The sequence below is a fragment of the Zingiber officinale genome, chromosome 2A, assembly GCF_018446385.1.
Source record: "Zingiber officinale cultivar Zhangliang chromosome 2A, Zo_v1.1, whole genome shotgun sequence".
Classification (NCBI taxonomy): domain Eukaryota; kingdom Viridiplantae; phylum Streptophyta; class Magnoliopsida; order Zingiberales; family Zingiberaceae; genus Zingiber; species Zingiber officinale.
The window spans coordinates 170,621,705-170,640,348 of record NC_055988.1 but is presented as its reverse complement, the minus strand read 5'-3'; the positions used below and the strand labels follow the sequence as shown (position 1 = coordinate 170,640,348).

Sequence of the window (18,644 nt, the reverse complement as noted above, 5' to 3'; positions counted from 1 at the left end):
AAGGGTTTAAGGTCGTCGCTCGACAGTTGATGAAGACGAGAGTTTAAGGTCGCCGCTCAACCATTGATGTAGATGAGGGTTTAAGGTCGCCGCTCGACCGTTGATGTAAACGAGGGTTTAAGGTCGATGCTCAACCGTTGATGTAGATGAGGGTTTAAGGTCGTCGCTTGACCGTTGGAGAAGACACATCTCAAGAATGGCATTCTTCACTTTTATTCATATTTACCCTGTGTTCAGGAAATATACAAAAATACATGTATTCACTCGCGCACCTCTTATCCGGTCCTGTAGGATTGGAGATGATTCGCGCTCCACAACCTCTCGAGCTGCCTTAGTAGTAGGCACCTGAGTGGAGCTTTTGCACGACCTTGAAAGGTCCCACCCATGGGGCTTCAAGCTTGATGACGTCGTCGACCGGCTCAACCTTCTTCCACACGAGATCGCCAACCTGGAAGGACCTCGGGATCACCCTTCGGTTGTAGTTCTGCTTCATCCATTGTCGATACGTCGTTAGCCGAATAGCTACTTTAGCTCGCATTTCGTCCACCAAGTCGAGCTCCATGAGCCTCCGTTCGGCGTTTCCTTCATCGTAGTACTGCACCCGATTAGATTCTACTCCGACCTCCACATGGATGACTGTTTCGCCGTCGTATACCGAGTGAAAGGGGGTTACGCCGATCCCCTCCTTCGGAGTCATGCGAAGGGCTCACAACACACTGGGGAGCTTGTCGACCTAGTTGCCTCCGGCGTGGTCGAGGCGAGAGCGTAGAACTCTGATGATCTCCCGATTGGTGACTTCAACTTTTCCGTTGCCCTAGGGGTAGGTCACAGAGATGAAGGCTTATTGGATGCAATAGCCCATGCACCACTCTCTGAGCCCCTAACCGGCGAATTGTCTCTCATTGTCTGATACAAGCCGGCGTGGGATATTGAACCGGTATATGATGTTCTGCCAAATGAACTTAATGACCATATGCTCGGTTATTCTTGGAAGTGGCTTGACTTCCACCCGCTTCGAGAAGTAGTCCACCGCGACGAGCAGAAATCTCCGCTGACCTATCGCCATGGGGAATGGCCCAACGATGTCCATGCCCCATTGGTCTAACGGAAAAGATACTGTGGACGCCTTCATTTCCTCGGTCGATCAGTGCGGAAGATTATGATACTTTTGGCAGGACAAGTAGGTGGTTACCATCCGAGCGGCATCTTCTTGGAGGGTCAGTCAAAAATATCCGGCTAGGAGTATCTAACGAGCTAACGCACGGTCGCCCGGATGGCCTCCGCAAGAACCTTGGTGCACCTCCCACAGAATGTATTCGACATCTTTCGATCCAACGCATTGTAGGACCGTTGGGCCAGCTAGAAGGGGGGTTGAATAGCCCTGTAAAAAAAACAACAAAGACCCTTCTCGAACTCTTTAAGCTAACACTTGCATAAATAAACTAAGCAGTAAATTAAAAGCATAAAGAAAAAACGAGGCACAAAAGGTTTACTTGGTTACAACCGATATAGTTGTTAATCCAAGGAAAGTGATCGCACTAAAAACTCCTTCAGGCGGAGAAGCCTCTTACACTGGTGAAAGCACAAAAACAGAAGCTAAACTAGAACAGTGAGCGCACAAGTGTTTGGAATGCTAATTACTGAGTTGATTCAAAGCTTCTGGACCAAGGCTATATTTATAGCCTTGGTCGGGGCGCCTGGAAGGGTTCCGGGCGACCTGGGGGGATAAATTTTATCTCCCAACGTTCAGATCAAGTCAAAGCTCGATCTGGTCAAAATTCAGGTTCCGGGCGTCCGGAAGGGTTCCGGGCGCCCCGAGCTGCTCAGGGCGCCCCGGACTGCTCCGGGCGCCTCGGGCTGGTCCGGGCGCCCCGGACAGTTCCGGGCGCCCCGGATGCTGAGTCAACTCTGGTTGACTTTCGTCCGGGTCCTCTGCTCCGGATCCGCTTGATTGGGTGATCTCTGCCATCCGGAAAAGGGCTCACCCGAACCCAGCTTCCGGTCTTCTCGAGCGGGCTTCCCTCCGGCTTCTCGTCCCTCGGAATCGTCGCGTGTTCCCTTCTCGTCCGCCGGCGTACTCATCCGCAGTCTTCGTCCCTCGGACGCACCGTGTGTCGTCCTTCTCACTAGCTGCGTTTCTTGCTCCCCGAGCAATCTTCCGCTCCGGCTTTCGTCCCTCGGAACCACCGCACGCTTCCTTCTCGTCCGCTGGTGTACTCTTCCGCAGAACCTCGTCCCTCGGACTGCCGTCCTTCTCGCTAGCTGCGTCTTCCGCTCTACTATCTGTGCTCCTAAGCTCCTGCACACTTAGACACAAGGTTAGAAACACACAGGACCTAACTTAACTTGTTGATCACACCAAAACAACCTTGGGATTCCAACAATCTCCCCCTTTTTGGTGTGATCAACCCAAGTTAAGGTAGGGTTAAAATAGACATTAAATAAAATTAAGTAAATTAACTTAATTTGCTATTTAAGTATAAAAAGATAGAAACAAAATTAAATCTATCTACCTCAGTACAAAAAGATAGAAAAAATTAAATCTATCTACCTACCTCCCCCTAGACTTATACTTTCCCTTAACTTATACTTTACATTCTCCCCCTTTGATCACAAAAAAAATGGGGTTCCAAGAAAAACAATCTAAGGGTTAAAGACTTAGAAAAAGTATTTCTAAAAAAAATTCTAAATTTTTAAGAGATTTAGAAAATTTTTCTAAGTAATTTAAGCTGAGATTTCTAGTTTCAAGAAAAAAGTTCTTAACTTAAAAAAAAAATGATTTTTGAGAATATTTCTAAGTATAAAAAAAATCCTAAAAAAAATTTTAATTTTAAAAAAATCCTAACTTACATTTTTTAAGTATTCTTTTTTAAAAAAAATATTGACTTAGGCAAAAAAAAATTCTAAGTAAGTAAATTTCTAATTTGAAATAAAATGTTTTGAATAACCTTTTTCAAGCACTAATTAATTCTTGTATTAATGCTTCATTAGTAAGTTAATTAAACATTTATTTCAATATTTTGGCTTCCAGGTCGTGGCGAGACACTAGGCCTTCTTGGTTATTGGAGCAACAACCACTTCCTTGACAAAGCATCATAAAGAAATTCTTTGTTTAATTTTCTCACTTAAAGCGCTAATTTTAATTTTAAAATTTAGTTTAAGCATGATTTAGGAACCCAATATAGGTTCCAACCTACTAGATTAACTAAAAAGTTTTTAGGAATATATTTTCTTGAAATGTTCCTAATTTGTCGAGTGTGAGATTTAAAGTACCAATTTAAATTATTAAATTTTCTAACATTGGTTTTAGATGAACATGCATGGTTTTTCAAGTTATCTACTTGAATTTTCAAATCATCATTTTCAAGTTTTAATTTTTCATTTGCTAGTTTTAATTTATCTAATTCTTCTAAGGGACAAGACTTAGCTAGAATTACTTTTAAATTTTTATTTTCACTTTCTAATTTGCAGCAATCTTTTGTTAAAAGTTTAACAAACTTAAACATTTTATCGGGAGGAAGAGATCGTACCTGACTTACCTTGTCGATCTCGTTGTCCGTTTCTCCCCCTGAGCTGCTGCTTTCTTTCGACGTGTCTCCCCCTTCATCGATGCTCTCGATGCTCATTTCGGAAGAGCTTAAATCGCAGTCGTCGTCTTGATGACTCGCCATCAGTGCGAGTCCGGAGAAAGCTTCGACTTCCGATTCGGACGATGTATCGTCCCACGTCGCCTTTAGGGCCTTTCGCTTTTGAATAGGCTTCTTACCCTTCTCCTTGTCCTTGTCCTTGTTCTTCAGCTTGGGACAGTTGTCCTTGACGTGCCCTTCTTCGTCGCAGTGGTAGCAGCAGATCGTTCTTTTCCTCTTTCCCTGCGGATGATTAGTAGATCTGGATTTACAGAGTTTCTTGAATCTTCTTACCATCATTACCATTTCCTCGTCGTCGAGAGAGGATTCCGATTCTGGTTTGTCTCTCGAGGCTTTGAGGGCGACGTTGTTTTTAGACTCCTTCATTCCTGCACATCTTGACTCATGCACTTCAAATGTTGAAAAGAATTCTTCTAATGAAATTTTTTCTAAATCTTTAGAAATGTAAAATGCATCTACTAATGATGCCCATTTGGTATTTCTAGGAAAGGAATTTAAAGCGTACCTGAGCGAATCTCGGTTACTTACCTTTTCTCCGAGATTCGAAAGTCCGATGATAGTTTCTTTTATTCTCGAGTGTAGATGCGCGACTGACTCGTCTTCCCCAAGTTGCAGGCTGGTGAGCTAATTGCGAAGCAGATCTCTTCTGGCGAGCTTGGCTTCGGATGTTCCTTCGTGCAGCTCGAGGAACTTCTCCCAAAGTTCCTTTGCAAAGTTGTATTTACCTATCCTGTTGACTTCTTGAGGTGGAAGAACGCTTAGCAGATGGTACTCTGCTTTGCCGTTCGCCACGAAGTCGGCCTGCTCCTTTTTTGTCCATTTATCTATTTCCTTGTCCTCTGGAGCTTGAAAGCCAAGTTTCATTGTTAAAAATAATTCAATATCTGTTGTAAGAAATACCTGCATAAGTTTTTTCCAAGTGGCAAAATCTCCTTCGAATTTTGGCGGGTGAATGCTTGGTCCGGCCATCTCGTTGCTTCGTTCGGCGGTTAGTCCTCCTGAAGCGCCTTGGCTCTGATACCACTTGTAGGACCGTTGGGCCGGCTAGAAGGGGGGTTGAATAGCCCTGTAAAAAAACAACAAAGACCATTCTCGAACTCTTTAAGCTAACACTTGCATAAATAAACTAAGCAGTAAATTAAAAGCATAAAGAAAAAACGAGGCACAAAAGGTTTACTTGGTTACAACCGATATGGTTGTTAATCCAAGGAAAGTGATCGCACTAAAAACTCCTTCGGGCGGAGAAGCCTCTTACACTGGTGAAAGCACAAAAACAGAAGCTAAACTAGAACAGTGAGCGCACAAGTGTTTGGAATGCTAATTACTGAGTTGATTCAAAGCTTCTGGACCAAGGCTAGATTTATAGCCTTGGTCGGGGCGCCTGGAAGGGTTCCGGGCGCCCTGGGGGGGATAAATTTTATCCCCCAACGTTCAGATCGAGTCAAAGCTCGATCTGGTCAAAATTCAGGTTCCGGGCGCTCCGGGCTGCTCAGGGCGCCCCGGACTGCTCCGGGCGCCCCGGGCTGGTCCGGGCGCCCCGGACAGTTCCGGGCGCCCCGGATGCTGAGTCAACTCTGGTTAACTTTCGTCCGGGTCCTCTGCTCCGGATCCGCTTGATTGGGTGATCTTTGCCATCCGGAAAAGGGCTCACCCGAACCCAGCTTCCGGTCTTCTCGAGCGGGCTTCCCTCCGGCTTCTCGTCCCTCGGAATCGTCGCGTGTTCCCTTCTCGTCCGCCGGTGTACTCATCCGCAGTCTTCATCCCTCGGACGCACCGTGTGCCGTCCTTCTCGCTAGCTGCGTTTCTTGCTCCCCGAGCAATCTTCCGCTCCGGCTTTCGTCCCTCGGAACCACCGCACGCTTCCTTCTCGTCCGCCGGTGTACTCTTCCGCAGCACCTCGTCCCTCGGACTGCCGTCCTTCTCGCTAGCTGCGTCTTCCGCTCTACTACCTGTGCTCCTAAGCTCCTGCACACTTAGACACAAGGTTAGAAACACACAGGACCTAACTTAACTTGTTGATCACACCAAAACAACCTTGGGGTTCCAACACGCATTTGAGTAGGGGCCTGGAGAAGGCTCTCTTATAAAGCTGGTCCCCGACTAAAGTGAACCGTCCAACCCTCTTCTTCAGCAAGCGAGCTTCTTCCTGATCGGCAGGGGTAACTCCCGACTGCAGAAACTTTGTCAGAGCCGTCCTTTAGTCGTTCAGGAAGGTCATTCCCTCCATTCGGTCAATATGTGCCATGAGAGAGACCTATTCGATCGGCTGCCCTATGACGATCGGTGATAATGAACTGGCTAAGTTTGTCAACTCATCTGCCGTCTGGTTCTCCGATAGGGGGATTTTTGTATAATGACCACCTGAAAATTTGTCTTCAGCTTCTCGAAGACTTCCGCATAGAGCCTGAGTCGGGCATTGCTTATCTCAAATGTCCCAAATAGCTGTTGAACAACCAACTAAGAGTCTGAATGGATGAAGACTTTAACGGCTCCCACATGCTAGGCTGCCTGTAGGTCGACTATCAATGCCTCATGCTCTGCTTAATTATTAGTGGAGCGATAGTCCAGCCAAACGAAAATCTGCATCCGGTCTTTCTGTGGTGAGATGAGCAATATGCCGATTCCACTACCTTACTGAGTGGGCGAGCCATCAACATATATCTTCCACATTGCCTCCAGCTCAACATTCTGGACATCTATGACGAAATCCGCTAAGGTCTGAGCCTTGATTACCACTCGGGTTTGATATTGTATGTCAAATTCGCTTAGCTCGATCGTCCATTTGATCAATCTTCCTGATGCCTCGGGGTTGAGAAGAACTCGTCCCAAGGAGATGTTAGTCAGCACGATGATTGAGCGTGCGATGAAATATGGATGAAGCCTCCGAGCGGCGAGAATCAAAGCATAAGCTAATTTTTCCAGATCAGTGTAACGAGACTATGTATCTTTCAATATATGACTTAAAAAGTATACAGGCTGTTGTTCTTGGTCATTCTGCCTAACTAGGGTCGATCCAACGGCATGTTCATTGGATGATAGATAAATCCAGAGTGGCTCACCAACAATCGGCTTGGCCAATATAGGCAAGGAGTTTAAATATTCCTTAAACTCTTCCATTAATGTCCGATCACACTCGGTGTCCCATTGAAATTTTGTAGCTCGGCGAAGCACTTTGAAAAATGGCAGGCTCCGGTCAGATGACTTAGATATGGCAGGCTTCGGTCGGATGGCAGGCTCCGTTCGGGAAGGTCATTCCCTCCATTCGGTCAATATGTGCCACGAGAGAGACCTATTCGATCGGCTGTCCTATGACGATCGGTGATAATGAACTGGCTAAGTTTGCCAACTCATCTGCCGCCTGGTTCTCTGATCGGGGGATTTTTTGTATAATGACCACCTGAAAGTTTGTCTTCAGCTTCTCGAAGGCTTCCACATAGAGCCTGAGTCGGGCATTGCTTATCTCAAATGTCCCGAATAGCTATTGAACAACCAACTAGAGTCTGAATGGATGAAGACTTTAACGGCTCCCACATGTTAGGCTGCCTGTAGGCCGGCTATCAATGCCTCATGCTCTGCTTAATTATTAGTGGCGCGATAGTCCAGCCGAACGGAAATCTGCATCCGGTCTTTCCGTGACGATATGAGCAATATGTTGATTCCGCTACCTTACCGAGTGGACGAGCCATCAACATATTGTTAGGACCGAAATGTAGCTAAAGGGGGGGGGGGGGGTGAATAACGTCTCACCTAAATCGATCGCTTCCTACGTATTCGTTAGTGCACAACGGAAAACAAAGAATACAACCACGAATATAAATATGAAAGCTAAATACAAAGGAAGAGATGCAAACCGATAACACGTTCGTTTACGTGGTTCGGAGATAACTTGCTCCTACTCTACGATGTGTCCGTAAGGTGGATGATGCCTCAATCCGTCGGTGGATTAGTTCCCGGAAAACCTCCGGCTAGTTCAAGCTCCTTGTCGGTGGAGAAACCTCGCCACAAACACTTGAATATAAGCACACTGATCACACGAAAGCTTGGGAGACTCTAATAGGCTTTAACCAAGTCTATTTCGTCAACCATACCCAAGCACCCCGAGTTTTATTAAATAGAGCTCGAGAGGAAAACACTAAGCTGTTTTCCCGCTACCAGTCGACTGGTGTATGCACCAGTCGACTGGTACTTTAAGTGAAGCTGACCATTACCCAACGGTCGACTACCAGTCGACTGCTACAGTGCTGCTACAGTATCGCTACAGTACTGCTGCAGTGTCGCTACGGTACTGCTACAGTGAAACCTAAACCCATAAGATTTTTCCCCGAGTACAATTGTAGGACCGTTGCGGCCGGCTAGGAGGGGGTTGTTGGATATGCTGCAAACACAAAAAGACAAACCCTCCTAGAACTCTTTAAACTAACACTTGCATAAATAATAAAGTAAGCTGATAAATTAAAAGCATAAAGAAAAAGCGAGGCACAAAAGGTTTACTTGGTTACAACCGATGTTGTTGTTAATCCAAGGAAGATTAAGCTCACTAAAAATCTCCTTCAGGCGGAGAAGCCTCATACAGCAATGTAGCGCAGAAAACAGAAGCTAAACTAGAACAGAAACGCACAAGTGTTTGGAATTACAATTCAGAGTTCATTCAAAAGCTTCTGGACCAAGACTATATTTATAGCCTTGGTCGGGGCGCCTGGAAGGGTTCCGGGCGCCCTGGGGGGAATAAAACTTATCCCCCAACGTTCAGATCTAGTCAAAAATTAATCTGGTTAATTTTACTGCTCAGGGTGCCCCGGACTGCTCCGGGTGCCCCGGACTGCTCCAGGCGCCCCGGAGCCCAAAGTCAACAGTTGTTGACTTTTTCGTCCGGGACTTCTTCTCTGGTTCAGTCCCGCCTCGGTCCAGTTCTTCTCCTCCGGATGCGTTCGCTTGGGTGATCTCTGCCATCCGGAAAAGGGCTCACTCGAACCCAACTTCCGGTCTTCTCGAGCAGCCTTCCGCTCCGGCTTCTCGTCCCTCGGAATCGTTGCGTGTTTCCTTCTTGTCCACCAGCGTACTCATCTGCAGTTTTCGTCCCTCGGTCGCACCGCGTGCCAACCTTCTCGCTAGCTGCGTCTCTTGCTCCTCGAGCAATCTTCCGCTCCGGCTTTCGTCCCTCAGAACCACCGCACGCTTCCTTCTCGTCCACTGGGGTACTCTTCTGTAGCACCTCATCCCTCGGACTGCCGTCCTTCTCGCTAACTGCGTCTTCCACTCGACTACCTGTGTTCCTAAGCTCCTGCACACTTAGACACAAGGTTAGAAACACACAGAACATAACTTAACTTGTTGATCACACCAAAACAACCTTGGGGTTCCAACAACAATCACTCAGCACTCGTCCTCGCCCGACTAACTTAGACCTAGTCTTCTAGCCTCCTCCATCAGCCTCGCGTCCCTCGGATGTCTCCCCATCCTTCACGTCTTGCATTCTGGAACTTCCTTCGGCCTTGTCTATATTGTCGGGTCTTCCTTTGCCAAGAGGCTCCTCACCTCCGGGACTTCATCTATTGCCAAGTCACACTTGGACTTACGTTGCCAAGACTACATACTTGGACTTACACCGCCAAGACTCATCCTTGGACTTTCCTCCTTTGCCAAGATCACACTTGGACTTTCCTTGTTGTACATGTATCCTGCACACTCACAATGCATATCAAATACAACAATAAACCTAACTTAAACCTTTGTCCAAACATCAAAACATAGGGCACCTAGATTGCTCCAACACATATATCTTCCACGTTGCCTCTGGCTCGAAATTCTGGACATCTATGACGAAATCCGTTAAGGCCTGAGCCTTGATTGCCACTCGGAGTTGATATTGTATGTCGAATTCGCTCAGCTCGGTCGTCCATTTGATCAGTCTTCCTAATGACTCAGGGTTGAGAAGAACTCGTTCCAAAGAACTGTTAGTCAGCACGATGATTGAGTGTGCGAGGAAATATGGACGAAGCCTCCGAGCGGCGAGAATCAAAACATAAGCTAATTTTTTCAGATCGGTGTAACGAGACTCTGTATCCTTCAATATATTGCTTAAAAAGTATACATGCTATTGTTCTTGGTCGTTTTGCCTAACTAGGGTCGCTCTAACGGCATGTTTATTGGATGATAGATAAATCCAGAGTGGCTCGCCAACAATCGGCTTGACCAATATAGGCATGGAGTTTAGATATTCCTTATACTCTTCCAATGCCTGATCACACTCGGTGTCCCATTGAAATTTTGTAGCTTGGTGAAGCACTTTGAAGAATGGTAGTCTCCGGTCGGATGACTTGGATATGGCAGGCTCTGGTCGGATGGCAGGCTCCGTTGGGGAAGGTCATTCCCTCCATTCGGTCAATATGTGCCATGAGAGAGACCTATTCGATCGGCTGTCCTATGACGATCGGTGATAATAAACTGGCTAAGTTTGCCAACTCATCTACCGTCTGGTTTACTGATCGAGAGATTTTTTGTATAATGACCACCTGAAAGTTTGTCTTCAGCTTCTCGAAAGCTTCCGCATAGAGCCTGAGTCAGGCATTGCTTATCTCAAATGTCCCGAATAGTTGTTGAACGGTCAACTGAGAGTCTGAATGGATGAAGACTTTAACGGCTCCCACATGTTAGGTTGCTTGTAGGTCGGCTATCAATGCCTCATGCTCTGCTTAATTATTAGTGGCACGATAGTCCAGCCGAACGAAAATCTGCATCCGGTCTTTCCGTGGTGAGATAAGCAATATGCCGATTTCGCTACCTTACCGAGTGGACGAGCCATCAACATATATCTTCCACGTTGCCTCCGGCTCAACATTCTGGGCATCTATGACGAAATCCGCTAAGGCCTGAGCCTTGATTGTCACTCGGGGTTGATATTGTATGTCGAATTCGCTCAGCTCGATCGTCCATTTGATCAGTCTTCCTGATGACTCGGGGTTGAGAAGAACTCATCCCAAAGAGCTGTTAGTCAGCACGATGATTGAGTGTGCGAGGAAATATGGATGAAGCCTCCGAGCAGCGAGAATCAAAGCATAAGCTAATTTTTCCAGATCGGTGTAATGAGACTCTGTATCCTTCAATATATGGCTTAAAAAGTATACAGGCTATTGTTCTTGGTCATTCTGCCTAACTAGGGTCGATCCAACGGCATGTTCATTGGATGATAGAAAAATCCAGAGTGGCTCGCCAACAATCAGCTTGGCCAATATAGGCAAGGAGTTTAGATATTCCTTAAACTCATCCAATGCCCGATCACACTTGGTGTCCTATTGAAATTTTATAGCTCGGCGAAGCACTTTGAAGAATGGCAGTCTCTGGTCGGATGACTTGGATATGAATCTGGGCAGTGTCGTGATCCGACAGGTCGACTGTTGAGTTTCCTTCAAGTTCTGAGGCGGCGACATGTCTTTTAATGCTTTGACTTTACTTTGATTGGCTTAAATGCCCCACTTGGTGATGATGTAACCCAAGAAGCAACCACTATTCACGCCGAATAGACACTTGGCCGGATTCAACTTTATTCCATAAGCCCTCAGGGTTCGACAGATTTCCTCGATATCTGCGCACAAGTCAGTAGCTCGGAGGGATTTTATTAATATGCCGTCAACGTATACCTCCATGTTATGGCCGATCTACAGTTGGAACATGTCATTCATCAGCCTCTGGTAAGTAGCTCCGACATTCTTGAGTTTAAACGACATAACGTTGTAGCAGTATGTTTCGTCGGCCACAATGAAGCTGACCTTCTCCTGGTCTTCTCAAGCGAGCAACACTTGGTGATACCCTTGGTATGCGTCAAGCATGCAGATCAACTAGCAACTCGCCGTTGAGTCCACCATCTGGTCTATCCTGGGTAATGGATAGAAGTCTTTTGGGCACGCCTTGTTCAAATCATGGAAGTCGATGCAGACCCGCCATTTATTGCCCGGCTTGGAGACTAACACGACATTGGCTAGCTAGCTCGAGAATTGAACTTCCCTAATATGGTCGGCCTCCAGCAACTTCTCTATCTCCACCTGGATGATCAAATTTTGCTCCGTGCTGAAGTCCCTCTTTCATTGCTTCACCGATCGAGCGTCCGATCGAACATGAAGCTTATGTTGAGCCACACTCGGGAAGATACCGGGAAGCTTGTGTGTCGATCATGCAAACACATCATGATTTTGTCTAAGGCAGACGACCAACTCTGCCTTCTTCTCCACCCCCATGTCGGCGACGATAAAGGTGGTTACTTCTGTTCGACTGGGATAAATCTAAACCTCCTCCTTTTCTTCGTACACCAATGTAGGAGGTTTTTTAGTGATTGTATTCACCCCTAAGCGCGGATTCTTCCGAGTGCTTCTCGCTTCGGATTTGACCATCTTGACGTAGCATCGTCGAGCATCCAGTTGATCGCATTTGACTTTGCCCACCCGGTCGTCCACTAGGAACTTGATCTTTTGGCAGTATGTAGACACCGCAGTCCGAAATTCGTTGAGGGTCGGTCGGCCCAAGATGACGTTGTAGGCTGACGGTGCGTCCACCACGATGAAGTTTGTGGTCCTGGTTCTCCTCAATGGCTCTTCTCCGAGCGAGATGGCCAATTAGGCCTATTCGAGCGATAGTACTTCATTGCTCGTGAAACCCTAAAGAGGGGTCGTCATGGGCAACAACTCATTTTGATTGATTTACAATTGATCGAACGCCTTCTTGAAAATGATGTTCACCGAACTCCCTATATCAACAAAAGTTCAATGAATAGTGTAATTAGAAATTACCGCTCGGATGATCAACACGTCGTCATGAGGGATCTCCACTCCCTCCAAATCGCTGGGGTCGAAGCTGATCTCAAGCCCTTCGACCTTCTCCCTATTGCATCCCACTACGTGGATCTCCAATCGCCGAGCGTACGACTTCCTGGCCCTGTTGGAGTCACCGCCGGCCGGCCCACCGGTAATCATGCCTATTTCTCATTGGGCGGCGTTGCTTCTGTTTTCTTCTTCCCGAGAGAAGAGTCTATTTCGCTCAGCTAGGACTCGGGAGGGATCAGTGTTATCCCTCCGCTGGTGCTGATGGTGCCACTCGAGAGCCCTTTTTTAGTCCTCTCGTCACCCGGTAGATCGTTATCTATGTCGCCTATCGGAAGTTGAAGATCGGCGACGGTATCCTCTCGGTGTCGATTGGTTGTCGATCAGAGTCAGATCGTAGCAGGCGCGCGTGTTGTGCGTCGCTAACTAGTGAAAGGAGCAGAACATTGGTGTCCATACCTTTCATCTTGTCGTCTTCTGCCGACTGGAGGTCACATACTGCACGACATGTGTCCTGGCCTCCTGGTGCAATCGCGCTCCCTCTGCTCTGGGCCCTTTGGCCAATTAGTGGCTGCTCGACAATCGCCACTCGGGCGCCGACGCGAGCTCGACCGACATTTCCTTCTTCCTCCTGCCTAGGTTCTTCCACATTTATGTATTCATTGGCCTTCCTGAGCAGGTGGTTGAAGTCCCTGAACGACTTCCTGATGAGCGACCTGAAGAATTATCCTTCGACGAGCCCTTGAGTGAAGGCGTTCATCATCGTCTCAAATGAGACCAAGGGGATATCCATGGCATAGAAACATGCTTTAAGTATTTAGCTTCTAACTCCTTATCTTCCCTTGAAGCTCTAACAGTGGTGGAGAAATAAAAAGGGGCAGGGAACTTTCTTAGGACCGGCAGCAACATCTAAGGTGAGGCTTTTAAGGTTAAGGTTTAAATAGAAGAGGGAACTTAGGACCTTATTTTTCTTTTTATATACTAAATCATAAATATCATTAATTTCATACATATTTATATCCATATACTAATTTTATATTTATTTATATCCATATATTTATCACATATACATGATAATATATTTAATTCATATTATAATTTCTTAATACTATATATAATAATAAACATATTAATAATTAACATATTAGTCATTAATTTGATTTTGAATCAAATCTCCTATATATATCCATATATCATATATCAACGTTACATATTAAAATCTCCTATATATGTCTTATAATTTTTCTATTTTCATTATTTATGCTATATACTTTATATTTCTTATATTATTTATATGGATCAAATTTCCTATATATATCCATCACATATACAAAATAATATATAATTCACACTTATAGTTACCTAGTTATGATATACATGTTACGTTATGTTATATAAAATATATTAATCTTATATTTTATTTCTACATTGATTAGATGAATAGCCCATAAAAATTTATACACTATATCTTTATAAATTTTATTATATTAAGTCATAAAAATTTATTTTCATATATTATATAAATTTTTATCTACATAATAAATCTTATAACTTTATATAAAAATCTATTTACATCAATTATATAAATTTTTATATATTATTTGCATGGGTTATTATTTACTAAGTCATATAAATTTTATATACATGAGTTATATAATTTTATATACACATTTGTTTTTTTAATTAAATTTTATACATATTTATATTTTTCCTTATAGGCATTATCCTTTCCCTAATTAATTTGTACAAGATGAATATTACATTTGGATTATATATAATTATCTTAATTATATATATAAATCTGAATTTAATAATTATTTAATAATTTAATAAAAATGTATAACATGTGTCATTTAAGTTTTTTATACATATTTATGGAATTATATCATATCAATTTTCTTTTCTTCTATGATCACCGAAATATATTAGAAATATTATTTCTTATAATATTTATCACTAATTAATTATATTAATTGCATATGGTGTACTACTATTTCAAAATATTAATCAAGTAACTGATATAATAATTTCAGTTAACATTCGCATTATAAAACGTGATTATTGGTTTTAGGCGTTGTAGACCAACACTGGTCGCTCGGACTTCGAGCACCTGGACCAAGCACCCGGACAAGTGTCAATTTCAGAGTTGACTCTTTGTTCGAACTTCCGCTCTGGTCGCTTGGATGATGCGCTGGCCTTCCAAAGTTGAGCTCACCTGAACCCAACTCCAGCCTTCTTCTCGAGCAGGCTTCCACTCTGACTTCTGGTCCTTCGGAAGCGTCGCGCGCATCCTTCTTGCTCCACCAACGTATTCTTCCCACAACTTCTCATCGCTCAGATGCACCGAGTCCGTCGACTTGATTCTCGTGTCATCCTTCTCGTCTGTCGCATCTTCCGCTCGACTTCTTGTGCTCCTAAGTTCCTGCACACTCAGACGCAAGACATCAAATATCACAGAACCTAACTTGACTTGGTTGATTACATCAAAACCAACATGGGGTACTTACAGGTTGAACCTTTTAACGTACGCTCTTAGCGCCTCCTTAGGCCCTTGCTTGAGGGAAAATAGGCTAAGTGTGGTCTTGTGGTATCGGCGGCTGCTGGTGAAGTGATGAAGAGATGCCTTGCAAAAATCTTTAAAATAGCAATGGACTCGGTCGAGAGTCGGTTGATTCATCTTTGCGCCCAACCAGAGAGTGTGGTAAGGAACACTCGACACTTGACGTCATCTGTATACTAATGAAGAATAGTTGCATTTTTAAATTTGAATAGATGATCCTCTGGGTTGGTCGTTCCTCCGTATTCCCCGACCGTTAAGGGTCGAAAGTGGCTCGATAATTTGTCCTCCATTATTTCCTGGGAGAATGACATATTGACTCGCTTGGGGGAGCTACTAGCCATTGGAGCTTTCCCCTTTCGGATGTCCTGAGCTGGCGTGTTTTCAAAAGATGAGCCTTGTGGCCTTTCCACTCGGCTCATATCATCGAAGGGTATGCGGAACAGTGATCAATGATACATGACCAAGGATGAGCGCACGGGCGAAAGGTTGATAGGCTACGCAGGTGCTTGCATGAATCTAGCTAGAGGGAAGGAATCAGTTGGAACCCAGTTGGGCCCTTCACTCAGGTTCCTAGTTTGGTATGTGGGTCTGTCATTAATACAGTCGGGTCCTTTGGCAAAGGACTCTCAGCTGCTATTTGTTGTTGTTGCACAACCCTCTGTGCTTGGGCGGTTATTAGCAACTCCAAATCTTCGTGCAACAAAGTAACTGTAGTGAACCGTCCAATCTCCTCCATTTTGCGTTTCAAATTCAAGCTAAGATCCCACAGATGGCACCAAATTTAATTCTGTCTGAAATCGGGAAAGATGGTGCACTGGGTACGAGACTCTATTATTGATTGTGAGAAGACTCTGAGCTAGCAGTGGTGTACACCAAGTGATCCTGTATACCAAAAGAAATGGAAATAGGGAGAAAAAACGTCAACAATCGGGCCAGGGAGAGGGTCCTGAAGACAGGCACTCTGACGCTCAAGTCAATGAATGATTGAAAGGAAAAGGAATGCAAAGGACAGTGGAAATGAACAATGGAATCTGAGTGTCTTAGGTTGCGTCGCGTAATGTAATGTACCTGCGCTTATAGATGAAGACCCCCTTTTATAGTGTTACTTTTACTCTCTGCATGAATCTTGATGTATTTTCGAAAAAAGGACTTACCTTTCTAGCATTTTGATAATTTTCCAAAAATGGGCTCATCCTTTATGTTTTTCACAGTGTAGAAGCCAACTTCAAAGGAATATTCCCTTAATTCTCCGACAGTTGTTACACAAAATGTCAAAAAAGAATACTAAACCGTTGAGTATGTGAGCTACCTATATGGTTAATGGGCTCACCCTTTATCTTTGCACTTTCACAATGGCAAACTCTCTGATTTCTGCAGTATTTCAGGAATGCTGCAGACTTGCTGAGCTTTAAACAATGTCAATTGCAAGTCTATAATACTTAATGAGGAGAAGGAAAAAAACAAAAACTAAAATTTCATTTCAATGCAGTTAGCAATATTGGAAGATATTTCAAACAGAGACTCCTTAGATGCTAATATCTCTTCGAACAGCTTGCTGTTGGTGCGACTTTTCAACTTTTGCAATCCGACTTGCTTTAATTCATCCGTTATCTTATTCTGATTCGAGAGAAACCCTTCAAATGTCTTGGTGGGCATTTTCATTTGTAATTTAATTAGCTCTACTTGTGTCAAGCCATGAGGCAAGTGACCGTCCATTGCTGGTTTATTGGCGCTCTGTAAATAAGCCGAATCTGCAGAATCTACACGTATATCAAACTCGGTATTGCAGTAATTGCACTTCTTGAGCAACTCGGTGAATAACATAGTTGACGATTGATCTTTCAGATTGAAGTGGAGGTTGAAAAACAGGGCTTTCTCTTTGCCTTCCGGAGGAATAAATTCATCGATTTCATTTCCTGCTGCTAATATCTGTCAATCAAAGGAAATCATATTATACAAATATATCAAGGAGAGTATGCATGAATTAAGAAGGTCAGCTTTGTCGATCTTCTCTCACGTCTGGGGCTGTGCTAGAATTCAGCATGATCCAAGCGGCTCTCGTTGGAAAAGCAGCTCCGAAAAGAGTCATCAACGCATCTGGAAGATCATCCTGCGGCTCGAGGCGGAGAAGGAATGACGCGTTCCGGAACTTGGGCGCTTCAATGCGCAGCGCAGTGACGACGTCGACGACGAGATACTCGAGCTTTGGGGCCTGGATGTCGATGGCGTTGACGAAGGGGCTCGAGGAGAATAGGACTAGATGCTTGATGGAGGCGGAGTGGATGCTTAGTTTGTCTGTGCTGCGATCGAGACCGCCGCAACGGATGAGCTGCAGAGTCTCGAGAAAGGGGGAGGAGGCGAGGATGGAGAACAGGACACCAACGTGAAGGATGCAAAGTTCGATTTTGAGGGAGGTGAGATTGGTGCAGGGAAAGGGCGAAGAGGGGCGGCGATCGTAGCACCACCACATCATCGGGATTCTGATCAATGAGAGACTCCTCATGGACTTGATGCCGAAGACACAGACTTGCCTGGCGTTGCAAATGAACCATCTGTTGTTGGAGGCTTCGACGATGAGATCTCGTACGCCCGCCTCGACGAGCATCGGCTTCAAGCATTTGGGGAAGTCGATGTAGTCGTTGTGGAGGACGATGCGGAATTGGCGGAGCAGGGTACGCGAGGGGAAGGTGGATATTTTGGGGGTGTAGTGGCCGCAATAGCGGAGGCCGACGTCCAAGCGGAAGGTGTCGAGTCGGGGGATGAGGGAGGGGAGGCGGCGTCGGAAGTCGGAGCAGGTGGCGGAGAGGGCGACGCACTGCTTGATGGTGAGAAAGGAGAGGATGGAGAAGAGGATGTCGTTGGGGAGGAAAGTGAGGCGGTCCTCCGGCAGGCCACCCTGATGCTGCACATCGTTGCGGCGGCGGCGGTCCGCCGCCTGCTCACGCGGTTTCTCATCGTAGTTCATCGTCAAGCGAGCGAACCCTTTTTATTTATTTTTTTAAAAAAATAAATTTCAATGAGGATTAGTCGTCGTATTTATCATGAATTTGTCCTTGATACGGAAGTAGTAGATTTGATTAATGGGTTAATTATCATGAATTTGTCATATTATCGTGATTCTAAAATTCTATTCTAAATATCAAATTTTTTTCCCCTTTTATCTCACATGAGCCTATCAATTTATTTTTTATATGATATTTATTTCCTCATGTGCATTATTACCAGAAAACTCGAGACCCTTTTTTTATAAATTCCATTCAATATAAAATGTTCCTATTATAATTATTCATTAATTATTATTAAAATAAAATATTAATAACTATATTATAAAAATAAATCTATGATTTTGTCCATATTTCATAATTTATTTCCATTTATTATAGATATATAAATTTAAATACTTTTTTAATTTATGAGATTTTTTAATTTTTTCCATTTATTTTCTTTAAAATTATTTATTTATGATACTTATTTCCTTATTGTATTATTTGATGAGAATTTAACTCCTAACAAGTTGTCTTTTTAGATCATTGTTTCTAAATCTATTTCGATAATAACTATTGTAGGTGGAAGAGATGATCTCAAACAAACGATGGCTAAGAAAGGCAACTAAAAATCTTAGTTAAT

General features: G+C 44.3%; 1 protein-coding gene across 1 annotated transcript; it reads right to left on the bottom strand.

Annotated features, from left to right (window-relative positions):
- Positions 1 to 16,484: 16,484 nt before the first annotated feature.
- On the bottom strand, positions 16,485 to 17,982 carry LOC122044258. Its single transcript, XM_042604775.1, has 2 exons — positions 17,035 to 17,982; positions 16,485 to 16,946 (listed from the first exon to the last, which is right to left on the bottom strand). The coding sequence occupies exons 1-2, from the start codon at positions 17,980 to 17,982 to the stop codon at positions 16,485 to 16,487; spliced, it is 1,410 nt and encodes a 469-aa protein (XP_042460709.1).
- Between the last annotated feature and the right edge of the window lie 662 nt (positions 17,983 to 18,644).